General features: G+C 31.4%; 1 protein-coding gene across 1 annotated transcript; it reads left to right on the top strand.

Annotated features, from left to right (window-relative positions):
* The first annotated feature begins 278 nt into the window (after window positions 1–278).
* On the top strand, window positions 279–13,075 carry LOC105335137 (uncharacterized). Its single transcript, XM_011438893.4, has 7 exons — window positions 279–395; window positions 6,772–6,838; window positions 7,303–7,462; window positions 7,593–7,816; window positions 7,991–8,221; window positions 10,484–10,561; window positions 11,630–13,075. The coding sequence occupies exons 1-7, from the start codon at window positions 291–293 to the stop codon at window positions 11,881–11,883; spliced, it is 1,119 nt and encodes a 372-aa protein (XP_011437195.3). The 5' UTR covers window positions 279–290; the 3' UTR covers window positions 11,884–13,075.
* Window positions 13,076–15,433: the final 2,358 nt, after the last annotated feature.

Here is a 15,433-nt window from a genome sequence, read left to right as displayed (position 1 = left end):
AACTGACTTTTTTGGCAGTCTGAACAGAGCTGCACGTAATCAAAGTCTAATGGACTGATTCTGATTAATATATACCTGGTACTCAATCAGGGACTTATTGAATGAATTTGACACCGGATGTAAACTAGTGATTGTTTTCCTGTTTCTCAATTAATTTGCCTCAAACTTTCATTTTTAGAAAAACAAACATCTATTGTTAGCGTGAGGATGAATAATACAGCGTATAATCAATAAGTTGATTTGTTTTCAAAATCAATCAAATATACTGACTATGTCCTTTCAACGATTCCATGCTATACTACTCAGACATTAATCTTTTTATTGAAATAGTTATTTTAGGTATTTTGAATTGCTCATCAATGGATACTTTCATTCTTTGGATACAAGCTCTGAAGGTATTTAATTATTAATGTTGTATCTTAAATTATTTCCAGATCGATATAAAATGATTTAAGATATTGTAACGATATATTTTTATTGTTAAAAAACTGATGTACTATTATACGTTCGGGGAGTTCTTTTCTTTGTAATCAAATTGACTACACCAACATTGGACATTCTAGAACAAAATGTGTTCATTAAAGTAGAATTGATTATAAAAATAAGCGCTTAATATCCTATTTTGCAAAAAAGGATATTAAGCGCTTATTTTTATAATAATAAGTTTTTTTTTCTAATAAACCTTTATAAAATGATTTTGGAGAGAATTAATTCTTTCCAATTTTTACCGATTAGATTGCTAAATTGGTAATTAGTTATCAACTCGAGAAAAAACTTTTTTGTAAAATATTTTTTGGCCATACATTTTAATTTCAATTAATCCGTCATTGTTGTAAAAAGAAAACACATTCTTGATTTTTAACACTATTTATTGGCTTCAAAAGCCATGATAAATAGTAATATTGTTAGAATTTAATGTATACTCTATCAGACATATACGTTTAACGAATCGGTAATTTCTCGCATAATGAATCACCACGCTTTTGATGACACGTTGCTTGTGAGTTAAATTTGCATATTTTATTAAAGGTTTATTGCACAACAATACAAGAAGCTTTAATCTCATCAGTGTTCTACAATTATTGACTTAGCATATTGACATTTTTGTCCACTAGTATCATCCACACTTACCAAAAAACTTGAATATTAAGGGAAGACTGATATTAAATTTCAAAGTTGATAAAGATGAGGTAATTACGTTTCGTTTTATAATTCATCATCCGGACCTTAATCTGTTTTCAACTGTTGAACCAAACTCACAAGATTTAATGGTTTCTTTAAAGTCAAAATCAATTCCAGCAATGCTTTCAATGGTTAAAATTGTTCTCATTATTGTAAAACAAATCAAACAAAATAAATCATCTCATGACGACGAGCAGGGTTTTTTTTTTAATTAACGGCGTACTGTCCAGGATGTTTGTGTATAATCACAACACATCGTCATCTGATATCCCGTGAATCAAATTAAGAAATGATTTCCCTTTAATCAATTTTCTTAAGGCGTAGAACTTTGTATGAAAACAGGAAATTGTTCAAAAATTAAATCTAAAATGTATGGGTATTTTTATTTTTATTTATGATACAGTTTGGCGTAAAAGTAGTTTTTGAGATTAGAAGGTGGATCTGAATGTTTGTTTATCAAGCATCACATCTCTTTCACGTATATTTTATATTAGCAGTAACGATTACGTAACTTTTGAAATCAATGAATAAAGCATTAACTGTATAAACCTACTTGTAGGCTGATAGTGTGTAAATGAACTCTGGGAACTATGTGAGAAGTGATTGCTTAGAAAAGAGAAAGAATAACAAAGCATAAAAATATGCCTTAAAACTAGAAAAATTGTCTTATTTGATAAAATAGGGTTCATTATCCTGCTATATATCTATGCATTTTTTTTACCTCGACCCCGCCGTTTCGCAAATGCGCAATATTTATCATTCAATGGTTGTTAAGAATAACCGAAAATTGTAGATTTCACTGCAGTATTTTCCATGTTTGAATATGGCAACAGTTGAGTACCTCTTTAAAATGTTTAAAACAGAGAGATATTGCAGATATGCACGTTCCTGCATAATATCTTAGAGGTACTCACGTGGAACCAATATGTATTTTTACGAATTTTTGAAATGTTAAGAACAAGTAAAAACAAGATGATTAAACAGGATTATAAACAGTCTCGTTTGAAGTTCTATGGTCGATACAACGACCTTGTCAGCAAATACAATCTTCCACTGGGTCGCATGCTGACTGAAGTTTTTCATTCTAATTCCTAGACCAATTAATTAATCACTCAATTATCTATGGAGTTTTCCAGGGGTTTTTTTCCCGATTACCACAAATACCACACGGCGAGTATGACCGGTCAGCAGGGGATGCTCACTCCTCCTAGGCACTTACCTCTATCTTTTTAGAGGCCCGTGTTGCTCTGCTTTGTATTTGTATTTTGTTTTATTTATTTCATAAATGGTTGACAGTTTGTTACTGTCATTTTTCATAAGAACAGAAAATAAAAGAGAAAACACTATTTTTATGGTAATTATTTCCCTCATTTTTTTAATGAGCAGAAACTGATTAATAATGATAGTGACTTTTTGTGATAAACATATCACGTGTTATACTATTTAGATGGATAGGGTATAAGCTTAATTTACAAAAAAAAAACCTGTAAATGCATTTGTCAATACGTAATCAGCCACCTCGCGTGTTCAGTGTATTTCCAGTGAAGCATGCACCAGTCTATTGTCGGACTTCCCAGTTGAATTGATTGCAGATTTATCAACTCTAATGTTTTGATTTTAAACTCTTTCATTTTCTTCTTGTATCCCGTTACATGCAGTTAGAGATCGATCGTGTCCAATTCAGTTAGTATGGTTTCCGGTATGGTTTTCGGTATACACACTTTGGAATTCATAATAAATATGTCCACAGTAGAAATCTTATCGTAATGGTGATGTGATGTCTTTTTGATAATTCGTCCAAGAAAAAAATTAATCATCCCCAAAAATATGTACATTGGTGATTTTGATTAAAAATTCTTCGATTTTTGTGCGTACTAAATCTAAAGTTTGACTTTTATATCGTATAGAAAAGGACTGAGATTGCCGAACCCTTTTCCGAGTGCAGAAAAATTTGAAATATATTTGTATCTACCCCCCTCCCCCCGGAAAAATCTATGAATTCAGCCTCTCAAGACAATATCACAACATTATCTATGTGTTCTTGGCTTTAAATAATCAAATATTAATTTTAATGTTATCTTCGCTTCCAATATTGATCCCATAATCTCTCTCTCTCTCTCTCTCTCTCTCTCTCTCTCTCTCTCTCTCTCTCTCTCTCTCTCTCTCTCTCTCTCCATTAAATATGATCTTTTCTTAAGACATGTAAATGCATGTAAGAATAGTTAAAAGGTTCCAGATACGATTTGAAATCGAAATTTTATTTTTCATGTGTTATGTATAAAAGTGTCTACTTGTGCGCTTAGAAACATTGACTAACATCTGAATGTTATAAGTCAAGATGCGAGCGTAATGTAGATGTCAGAAGTCATTGTTATATAGGCAAAGGTCGAACTTTATATTTGTTTACATATAAAGTAAGGTACAGAAATTGTCTTTTCTTCGACACATTCGTGTCTAGGTCCCTTTAACACTTTAAACTCTTATCAAAAGAGATATGCATATCACTAGAACAAGAATAAAATGTAAATGAAGAAACGTATTTATAATGGCTTGCTAGCAAAGCATTCATACGGAGTAAATGTTTCATAGAAATATTTCTTGATAAATCTGTATTCCTTTTTCATTTTAATTAATGAATAATATACCCCGGCATCTAATTTTGTGTGAAAATATAAATGCCTTAAAACGAAGAAATAATAATATACACAGACTGAAATAATTCAAACTTCGATATTTACCTGTATCTTCTTTAAATTCAATTACCATATACCCGTCATTTTTCTACATTCATTTTTTTAAATTATAAAATCGGTATACTTCATTTCTTAAACCTCGGTATTACTACAAAGACACCTACATATTTAATCCTCGGTATTACTACAAAGACACCTACATATTTAATCCTCGGTATTACTACAAAGACACCTACATATTTATTCCTCGGTATTACTACAAAGACACCTACATATTTAATCCTCGGTATTACTACAAAGACACCTTCATATTTAATCCTCGGTATTACTACAAAGACACCTTCATATTTAATCCTCGGTATTACTACAAAGACACCTACATATTTAATCCTCGGTATTACTACAAAGTCACCTACATATTTAATCCTCGGTATTACTACAAAGACACCTACATATTTAAATGCACCACCGTAATGTTGTATATCAGCACTGATCCATGTTTTTATATGAAAAAAACTTTAAACAAATTTTCTTAAAGTAATTTTTTTTTCATCTATTAATTATAATGTCTAAAAAAATGTTATCATTTCATAACGTTTGTGTACAAAATCTGACGTCTGGCTTGCATTTTTCTCATCAAAATAGTAATATGGTAAACTCTGTTTGTAAAAGTATGATAAATCAGAAAAAGAAACACAGTAAACGCTAAAAATCTACACTATACCAACTGTGGTAATTTTTTAAGATTAGACAATTTTTTATGTGTGTCTCTAGCTCTTTGAAATGCAAGTAACTTTTACTAACACTCAATGCTATATAGAAAATAGAGGGGGAGAAGTGAATTTGTATAAAGTGCATAATCTGTTAATTCTTATTATAAAGCAATACATATCCAGAATTTCTAAAAACGAGTTTTAACATGCAGGGGGTAAACTATCTGTCTGACATTACTGTAGGATAAGGGTCTGCGTAGAATCAGACCTCAGAGAACAAAACAGATAAACGCAACGTATGTACAAGATCTTGGTATACCCTTATCAGGCTATGGATGAAACCGAGCACTATCTCAACTTCTCTATAAGGTGTCATAGACCAGTGGCCAAAACCAATGTCTCTTACCAAACGACCCAAACCAAGTGCCCAAGAACAAGGTCTTCGTGCTACCTGGTGAATCTTTACCAAGTCACTTCTCAGTAACAATGGTATCTGCGCTACTTCTCGCTTTATACAAGAGAAGTTCATACACCTCTTCCTGTCCCCTATGGAGGATACCAACACCTCTCCTAGACAAATTGCTCAACATAGGATACCCACGCCTCCAAGTATCCGATACCCTAGATAAGATGCCAACACTTCTCTTTTCTGAAACCCACTATGTGTTCAACCTTTCTAATTCTCTCTCGAGCTGTACCTACCGCTGTATGATGCCAACACCTCTCTCTCCATCGAGAACGTAACTAAAGTGTTCAACACTAACCCCGCAAAAAGTACTCACAAACAATAGTTTCAAGGATTTTAATATCATGGTTATGAACATGCAATTTATCTCAAACACACTTGGGAAGAGCCTTCTATATATAGACCGATCTGAACAATTAATGGCTGTTTAGTTTCATCCATGCCATATTTTAAAAAAATAATACTGCCTGTATTATACATAAACCTCTGTTATCTCTACATCTTAACTATTTATATACAATAATTATTATTGAAAAGAAGAATTAATAATAAACTAATGATTGAAAATAATTATCAAGCATTTTATTATAAAAATCAATACAACTAAGAGAGGTAACTCTTTTAACAAAAATGCGTGGCTTGCTACAAGTTTCAGTGCACTTAAAAATCTTATAAAAAACAGAATATCTTTTGCAAAATATATTTTGCTCAAAAACTGTAGATTCTCAGAGTTTTAGAGGCATTAATACAATACATGTGACTTATTATTATAGCAGACTTATTATATTTGTTGACCAAAATATAAGACAGTAGATAATAAATAATTAAACCCCGAGGCACTTCTTCGAGAACTTTTCTCTCTTTAACTGGCTTTATCTATCTTTTACATGTAGTTTGCCAGAACATGTGTAAATTAGTAAAATGTGTAGTTTTGTATAAGTGACCAATTTTATTCTCATGTTAATTTTAACAGATTTGTTTTATTTTAAGTAGAATGTACTTGTAATATTTTGTACTGTTTTATCAATAAAATGCATATATATTTTCATAAATGATATAAATTATTTGATCCTTTTTACATACACCCAGGTGCCAAAAGTATGTCATATTTTTTATTTCTTTTCACTATATATTTCGTTGAAAACCGACCTTTTTCAAAGATTCGTTAAAAATAACCCCTTGGTCGATTTTGAAAAGACTTGGATTGATAAATTTATAATGTCTCCAGTTTTGGGGGTTTTTTTGCATCATATTTAAATAATTGTCCAACCTTCAGTTCTTGAGATTTGATATGCACAATCCAAGGTAAGATCAATAACAATCTCTTCAAAATCTGTCAAAAAATATCAACAAAAACCCTTTTAAATACAAGTCTTGTTTTCAATGAAATATACAGGGAAAAAAGAAAAGTTGACATACTTTTGGTACGTTAGTGTATGTGATAGTTCATGCGCGGATCCAGAAAATTTTTCCCCGGGGGGGGGGGGGGGGGGGGGTCCGTAAGATAATTGTTTGCCCAGTGGGGGGGAGTGAGGTTTGTTTGTCATAATTATACTGTGTATATTTGATAAATTCTCTTTTTCTAGGGGGGTCGAGACTTTAAGGTCCGCGCATGTAATTTATAATGAGATAGCTAAAATTAGCAATAACAAATATCAAGGATTCCAGTTCTTAGATACCGCTGAAATATGTTACTCTTGGTTGCTAATGTTTACAGATGCATAGTTTATTCATCCTGATCATCTTGTGTATATTTGGTCCGAGGCCTTTGTTGAGTTTATCGGGTAAGTTCCGATATTACGTTTTTTCTTACATCTTTACAGGAATAAAATTAAGATAAATGCAAAATACGAATGTGTTCGTGTTGAATATGAAAATATTAAAGCAGAAATTTAAAAAAAAATTACAATAATAGTTCAAATCAAAAGCTACAGACACGATTAAACAATTATTCTTAAGCCATCCAATAAATTTAAGTACCTCATAACCATATGAAAATGAATCTAAAGAGGAGTGGATGTTGATGGTCATGTTAAGACTATGTTAATATCCATGCGACCACCACAGAGAAGACTGATTAAATAATATTTTGATAGACAAACTGAAAAATTACGAGTTAATACGAAAACAAAATATTCAATACCAATTATTGATACTTGAGTATGTATCGTATGAATGGGTGTTGTTTAATACTTGGACATATGCGTTTAAAGGTGTGGCACTATTTTAATTGGTTTTATTTACTTAGATAAAGATCCAAAATGTCGATATAGAGTGCACTTTCCGGAAGCGCCTTGGCACACGGCGTATGACGTTTGCTCACGTGACAACATGACCCTGGCAAAGGCGTCAACACCAATTGAGATACATCTTATTGACATCGTTCTCTACGAAGTACTACCCATATTGTAAGAAAGATTGATGATGATATGCTTATTTCACAAAATTTGTAAAGATTACAAATCGTGAAACATTTGCTTTTTGTTATAAATTTGTCAATGCAATGTTTGTTACTTATACTTGTATTTATTTTCAAAGGCAATCTGATACAATTGAGGTCTGGACTGGAGGGTTCTTTCAGACCATCAACAACAGAAGCATGACTCTAGATTGTCAGGTCCTTGACCCTCAGCTGACCATTAAGGGGAATGGAAACCTTTCCAGTGATGTTCTCTGTCTCTTCTATCATTTCGCTGAAAAAGCTGTCCGTGCCGGTGATTGTCAGGCAAAAAAGGCGTTCATATGTGAAACTTTAACATATGGTAAATCATCCGATGCTGGCAATGTTACATAAGTCTGGTTTTTTAGCATTTGAACTGATTAGGATTTCACCTTTTACTGGATTAAAGAACTAATTTTTTTCCATACAGACATACATATACTTCCAATATGACAAGATGGATTGAGTTTTAATTCTGTATTATGTATTATTTTAGATCCTAAAGACTGTCTTATAATGACAAACATGTCGTTCCTGGGGAATATAACTTTATACTGGTGGCTCTTTGAACCACTTGACCAGTGCAAACAATTGTGTTTGAATTCAACATCCTGTTATGGCATCATTAACGAAAGCAACAAGTGTTGCCAAATGTTTCGTTATGATGCAGAGTCAAAAAATAATTTGACCACAGAGGATTGGGGAAACATGCAAATCATGCACAAAAGTAAGTGACGCTGGAAGTGTGGTAGAAAACTTTGGAAAAGAATGGTGTTTCTGATTTCCGTTTTCATTGCCGAAATAGATTTAACAAAATCAAATTAAATTCATATTTATTTTAACGTAGATTTAAGAAAAATTTCGTTAACTGCTTGCTCATTCCCCGATTATGCATACCAGAAGGTTTACTCCAGTAAAAATTTGTATCTACCAATCATATTCACCAATTAAAGTTTTATATGTGTATATGGCATAAGAAAAAGTAAAATTTTCTATGTTTTTTTTTTAGATAAATGTCTTCTTTCCTTACTAATGAAGCAATATACAGTGGTTGCAACGTTTTTGTTAACAGAAGACACGCACAATTCTGATAACAGGAACGATCACTAACTTACTGAATTCTCACGATACACGAACAAAAACGATAAAACACGCAACCAAACGATTCTACACCATTAAACACGTAAAATCAAAATTAATTTTTAAGATTAGAATTAAGGAAACGTATTGATTTAATTTGTATTGCTTTATGTTTGTGTTTTATTGAAAAACGGCATGAACCGTAGCCATGCACTGTTTTATATTTTACGAGTAAACAATTTTACATATCCATACAAAAAATTATAGGATTCATACACAAATTATTTTTTTTTGTCTCCATAACGAATAACAACTTAAGTGGAAATGAAATGAAGATAATGCATAAACTACACGAAATTAGTTACATATATGTACGAGTTGACTGTTTATATTATCCAATTCCCTTAAGTACGATTTGATAGAGGTAAATTTGTTACCTTGTTACATAGAATTTCGATTTTACACATCAAATATTTTCATTATTTGCAGTACATAATTCATTTATTTCTATTTATTCTATATTTTAAATCGTCTTAATAAATCTTATTTCAAACAATGTTTACACAATGTACCAGTTACATGTAGGAATGAGCATCGTATTCTCATTTGAAAGAAAAACGTTGGGAATAATCGTTTAGTTTAAGACGGGGAATGGGTTAGCTTGGCCGCTTTCATTCAACGTGTCGCTCTGGCTAATATGATTAAAATCATGTGTCAAGACACAATGAATGTTTGATATAGGCTGATTATAGAATTATGCAAAACTAACTCGACCGAACAAAGGATTGAATGAGCTATGGAAATACTTACTAAATGTATATAACGACGACAGATAGAATTATATAATTCTTCTATAAAAAAGGTTTAAAATTCACATTGTTTTACAAAACTACTTGTCCTGGTTTTAAGAATAAATCCTGACATTACGTAAAAAAAAGTTACAAAACGAAAAAACCGCACGATCACGCACGTTAAAAAACGCAAACTAATTTTCCTGATACACGCACGATCCCGCACGTTACACGAACGATCACCCACGTTACACGAACTATTTAACATGATTGGCTTGTCAACAATAACCACTGTTACCACTGTACCTCATCACCTGCATATGGAGTTTTTGTTTCTTAGTTGATTCGATACGCAGGGTTTGCTCTATGTATCAACAATTTCTAAAACGAGGCAAGCTACGGTTGATAAAACATGATTATCAACAGTCATTGAAGTCATCATTTCTTAAGTTATAAGGTCGATACAACAAATGCTGACTGACGTTATTCATACTTATTGTTAGGCCAATATTACTCAACGAACTGTCTACGGATTTTTACGATAAAAAGCAAACGGCGGGTGTGACAGGTCAGCACAGGATGCCCACTCCACCATGGCGCGTGATTTACCCTCTGTTTTTTTTGTTTTTGTTTTTTTTTTGTAGAGGTCTAAATTTGCTCTTCTCCTGTTTTGTGCTTTTTCTTTGGACGTTTGATTTTAAACACTGTTCGTTATCAACATCTTTCACACTGTTTTATCATTTATTCTCGATAGGTACCACAATTAAAACAAATGTCATTTAATTAATTTCTTCTGGAAACGATCCTCTATTGTCTAGTTGTACATTATAATTCCAAAATTGAAACATTTCCCTTATACATGTATTTATTATTTTTAATTTCTTATATGATGTATTTGTAATTTTAAAAAGTAACAATATCTATGTTCTTTGGAAACTACTGGTGCATCGCTTATTCTCAGTCAGCTCATCAATGGTATCACAAATAAATCAAATGTCAAACTTGAAACATTCCCTTTATTTTTATTATTTTCAATATGGAGCGCGTTACATGTTCTTAACCGTCTATATATTGTTATGGTTCTTTTGTTTAATATGTATTGCTCTTTGTCTCTTTAGGTTTCTTTATTCCTCATAATACTATCTACACACCCTATCCAGTGTCGGCTCCAAAACCGTTCAATGATTTGTGTCAAGGTAAGAGTATTATTTCATACAGCGTGCCTCATAATATATGGTACCATTTTCTCTGTAAATAACATTTGATTAGATTTATTTAACAAACACATCAATGCATTTTCATAAAAATTTTCACTCCGAAAATTCCACAAACATTCATCAGTTATTGACAAATTGAGCGTTGATTATAAAACAACAGACATTTCGAGAGAGTGTTCAAAATGATGTCCGTTCTATCAATAACAACGTCAAGATGGTGAGTAAAATTCCTAGCTACAGCCACTGTACGGGTTCCTTTTATTCATACCTTCCACTGGGTCGCACACGGCGGGTGTGACCGGTCGGCAGAGGATGCTCACTCCTCCATGGCACCTGATCCTACCTCTAATTTGAATTTGTATTTCGTTTTATGGTTTTTTTTGAGATGGTTGACAGTTTGTTATTGTAATTTTTTCACCTTCTCAATACTCGAAGAATCTGTTGTTTGTTGGGTTGTTTTTCCCCAGTGTATTTTTTTTTTTTTTGCATAATTTTTATAACCGTAAATGGGTACTGTATTTGATAAAACGGTCGTTAAACTAAAGATTCCTGTTCTATTGCCAAATCCATTTTAAAAAATAATCATTTCAACCAAAGAAATATGATGCAATTGTGTGATGTTATAATAAAAATAGAAGAACTTTCTCCCCGATCTTTTTATAAGGGAAAAAATTAAATGATTTTATTTTTATTTCAGCTATTTTTAAAATTTTTGGGACAAATATTGTTTAATTTATACTAATCTTAAATGGTATTAAATATTCTGGGAGACCCTGTACTTAATCATAATAATAATATTCACTAAGACGATCTGACGAATAAAAAGCTTTCCAAAAACTTAAGCATCATGCAATGAATGATTTATTTTATCCTAAATTCTAGTAAGTAATAGCTGGTTTTTGAATCATCATTGGTATAAAATGATTTTCGATTAAATATCAGACGGATAATTGATATGAAGCAATCAATGATTGGTTATTTTACTGTTGATTTATTGATTGATATGAACTTCATATGATAATTGATTATATAATTTTGATAATACAGAAATCACAACGACTGTTATAGAAGAAAAGATTAAAAATATGCAGAAAAATCTGACGGTGAACAAGAAAGTAACAAGCCGGTACGTCCGTACCCTGACCAGCTCTCCAGACAAGCGACGATCAGCACAAAACGTGGGGTTCGTGGGCGTGTCCATCATTGCCACGGTGGTAGGCGTGGTCGTCCTGTCAGATTGTGTCAACGTCATCATAGCGCTCCAAAACAAACACAGAGGAGCAAAGGTCGACTGTAGCTGATTGAACTGCATCGTGCTTTTAGTGGTGAAAGGATAAACATCTCTATGTCTGTTTATACATTATCTTCGTTTCCGTTTTGTAAGTATGTAAAAAACTAAATATTTATCATGATGACACGTGTTGAAGATTCATTGACAATTTGCAATGTATTGCAAAATGTTGACATCGAAAGTACATATAAATGTCACTTTATACATGTACAAGACAATACAAATTACCATTGTTTTTTTGTGATTCGACGTACGTAGGCTAGTTAATGCTAAAATTGATTGGGAATTAGTTTTTTAACATTGAAACACTGACAACTATTTGTAAACAGATAGCCATGCCGTGACCTTGAATTGCTAGTATAACCTATTGTTCACTATGATACTTATGTATACCTAGATACTGCGCAATGAATAGTGGTAATGATAACTAACAGAATGAACTCTATGACTCTTGTAGCAATTCGTAGTATTCCCTAATGATGTTATGAAACCAGGAGCATAATACGGGAATAATATCCAAATAGAGAGTTCAAAATAAGTGTCATATTTGGCGATTATGTGTCTGCATCGATAGGTCTGGTACTCTATATTGAGTCATGTATTGCATATTCCATATCACCTTTGTAACCTTTTAAACCATGAACTCGTGTATCCAAATACTCTTAGTCCTAAGTGAGGCTAATTAATTCTGGCACAGTAAATCCAAACTGAAAATATATGAACAAGTTATCAACAAATTGTCATATTTGGCATCCTATGTCCGCAATGAAGCGCCTATTGCGAGTTAGTCTTGTAATGCTAATTAACCTTTGTAACCATTAAGCCATGTATGAATGAATACATTATGCGCAAGCGATGCATCACACCCAGGTAGGGGACTCAGAGACTCGGACTCGGAGACTCAAAACCTGCATCACAATATTATTTCTAACAGTTTAGTTGCTTATTAACTCTTGAATTTGACCACTAAATGTTCACTCATGACCATCGTAGAGGGGCCGAACTGGTCAAAACTGTCAATCAGAAGTAAAATGTTATATATACCCCTATAAAATGATGTTAGACGAGAATTTTAGAACTTTTAACTAGAATTGTATTTTGGGTTTTGATTCCGCTTATAGAGATTCTTTGATTTGGGCTGCTTTTAATTGTTGTAACTTTGACTATACGATCACGCTTTAATAAAACCGCTTGTGAAAGAACTACTAGACTTGGTTATTACTTAGTTTGAGCTTACCCTCAAGTGGATCAATAAGACGGAAGGGTTAAATATTTCTCGTTCCAGTACTTTCAAACTTACCACATTTGAAACTTTATGCATGTCTTCAATATTTTATTCAAATGATTTAATTAACTCTAAAAGCACAGTATTTGGGGTTTCTCTTTTGTCTGCATAAAATCTAATTAAAAAGGGAATAAAAAGTAAAGAAAAACTAAAGAAATATAATAGACAATGTCACAAACGTACCAACAGATACCAAAGAATAAAAAAAATCATTTAATAAAACTAAAAACAAAGTTTGTGATAACTTCCTCTTTACCCAAACTATGTTCTAAAAAAACGTTCTTTTTATTTTAATAGGGATTGGTGCGCTGATTCGATTGTAATGAAATTAAAATTGTTAATATTCGTTGAATATTGGTCGAAATCCATAACTGAACCTTCAATTTGAGCCATTCGATTGTATTACTATAAAAGCTTGTTCCTACGATAAAGTACTTGTATATCGCATGATATAATAACAAGGTATCTATTGTCTACAAAAACGCGGAATACACCATCTGTTACTGATATAAGCAAAAAACATATAGTTCATCGGCATAGTATCTACATAAACATGATATGTGGGTACATTCTTGAAATAAGTAACAACATTTTAAATGAAGATATCAAAAGTAGGTAATCACAGATTACAAATGTTACCGAGACGGGGCATCATCTTTATGAGACCACCTTAATCATATTATATGAAAATCATAGTCAGTGATCTTGGATATTCGTGGATACTATAGTGTACTTGACACAATATCATGTGTTAAAAATTGTTTGATAATCAAACTTTAATTTTATACGCTATTGTTATAAACCATTTTAATGAATATAGAAGCCTAATTTAAAACACAATATTGCATTTTATGATACTATATAATATTGTGTGATATGATTTATCGTATGATACAATATAATAATGTAATATATAATGAAACAAAATGATATTGTTACATATGACATTATATCAAGATATGGTATTTTATCATAAAATATAATATGTTATTGTATCATGTTAAATATAACCGTATTACATCGCATTATACAATATCATAATATGATAATCTATAGTATAATATGATAAAACTTCATTTCACATAATACATAACAATATTGTAACATATGGTATTATATTGTATGATATCATTTAAACAATAAAATGCTTTCTTTGGCGATTCATTCGGAATATGAAGGTAGTGACATTGTTGAAAAAATACATAACCCGCGTTAGCGGGTTATGTAAATTTTTTCTGCAATGATCACTACCTTCATAATCCGAATGAATCATCAAAGAAAGCATTTTATTGTTTATATTAACATCTTTCTTTAAGCTAATCGATCAAATTAATTAGAAAAAGTAAGCAAAATTCACTAAATTACTGTTTATGTACTTAAGTAAGTTAGCTAAAAGAAACAGCCAAATCGTCTCCCGTCAGAATTTGAGTCTGACATCGTCATTATTATTTCGTGCAGTCCGTGATTTTTCCTAGGTCGCTATAGGTTTGGACCAATCGATGAACAGGGCGTGTTGATATCTGCCCTGTCATTTTCTTATCAGTTTCAGCCGCTGTAGATTTCGACCAATCGATAAATGGGGCGTGTAGATTTCAGTCTGGCTGTTTCTATAGAGCTATGAATTACCTATAATTTTCCGTAAGAAATAGAGGGGGAAATACTTGGGAGATGTAAATATATAGAAATGATATTGTATAATATATGATACATACTAATTTGTATTATATGATGTGATGTTTTTTTATCGTATATTACAATATCATATGATACAAAATCATTAGATAAAAATTTTATATTACATAATTCAATATCATATTATACAATATCAAATCATATGATACAATATTATGTTTTTTACATTTTCATATGATACAATTTTATTTGATACAATAATACATTGTTTAATACAATAACATATAAAACTATTTTGAATCATATGATATAATATAATATTTAATACAATATTTATCACACAATACAATATTATTACAATATCACGTAATACAAAAATTTATTTCATAATAAAATATTATACAGTATCGTATCATAATATACAATATGATACATGTATATAAATATTTTATGATACAATATCATAATATACGAAAAAGTTTAATACAATTCTCACATTGTATCATGTTATTTCAATTACAATATAATATTATATGATTTAAATTTGTATCATATAATACAATAGTGTATCATATCATACAATACTGTTTTAAAAAAAAAATTCTATCAAGCAAAGTCGGGGTTTTTAGCATCCTTGATAATG

The sequence above is a fragment of the Magallana gigas genome, chromosome 3, assembly GCF_963853765.1.
Source record: "Magallana gigas chromosome 3, xbMagGiga1.1, whole genome shotgun sequence".
In the NCBI taxonomy this organism is placed as follows: domain Eukaryota; kingdom Metazoa; phylum Mollusca; class Bivalvia; order Ostreida; family Ostreidae; genus Magallana; species Magallana gigas.
The sequence above is the reverse complement of the archived record's forward strand: the minus strand, read 5'-3'. Positions and strand labels throughout refer to the sequence as shown.

Coding starts and splice junctions, on each gene's coding strand:
- LOC105335137 (XM_011438893.4), top strand. CDS start 291: ATGCTATACTACTCAGACATTAATCTTTTTATTGAAATAGTTATTTTA. Junction 396..6,771: donor TTTGGATACAAGCTCTGAAG/GTATTTAATTAT, acceptor TAATGTTTACAG/ATGCATAGTTTATTCATCCT. Junction 7,817..7,990: donor ATGTGAAACTTTAACATATG/GTAAATCATCCG, acceptor GTATTATTTTAG/ATCCTAAAGACTGTCTTATA.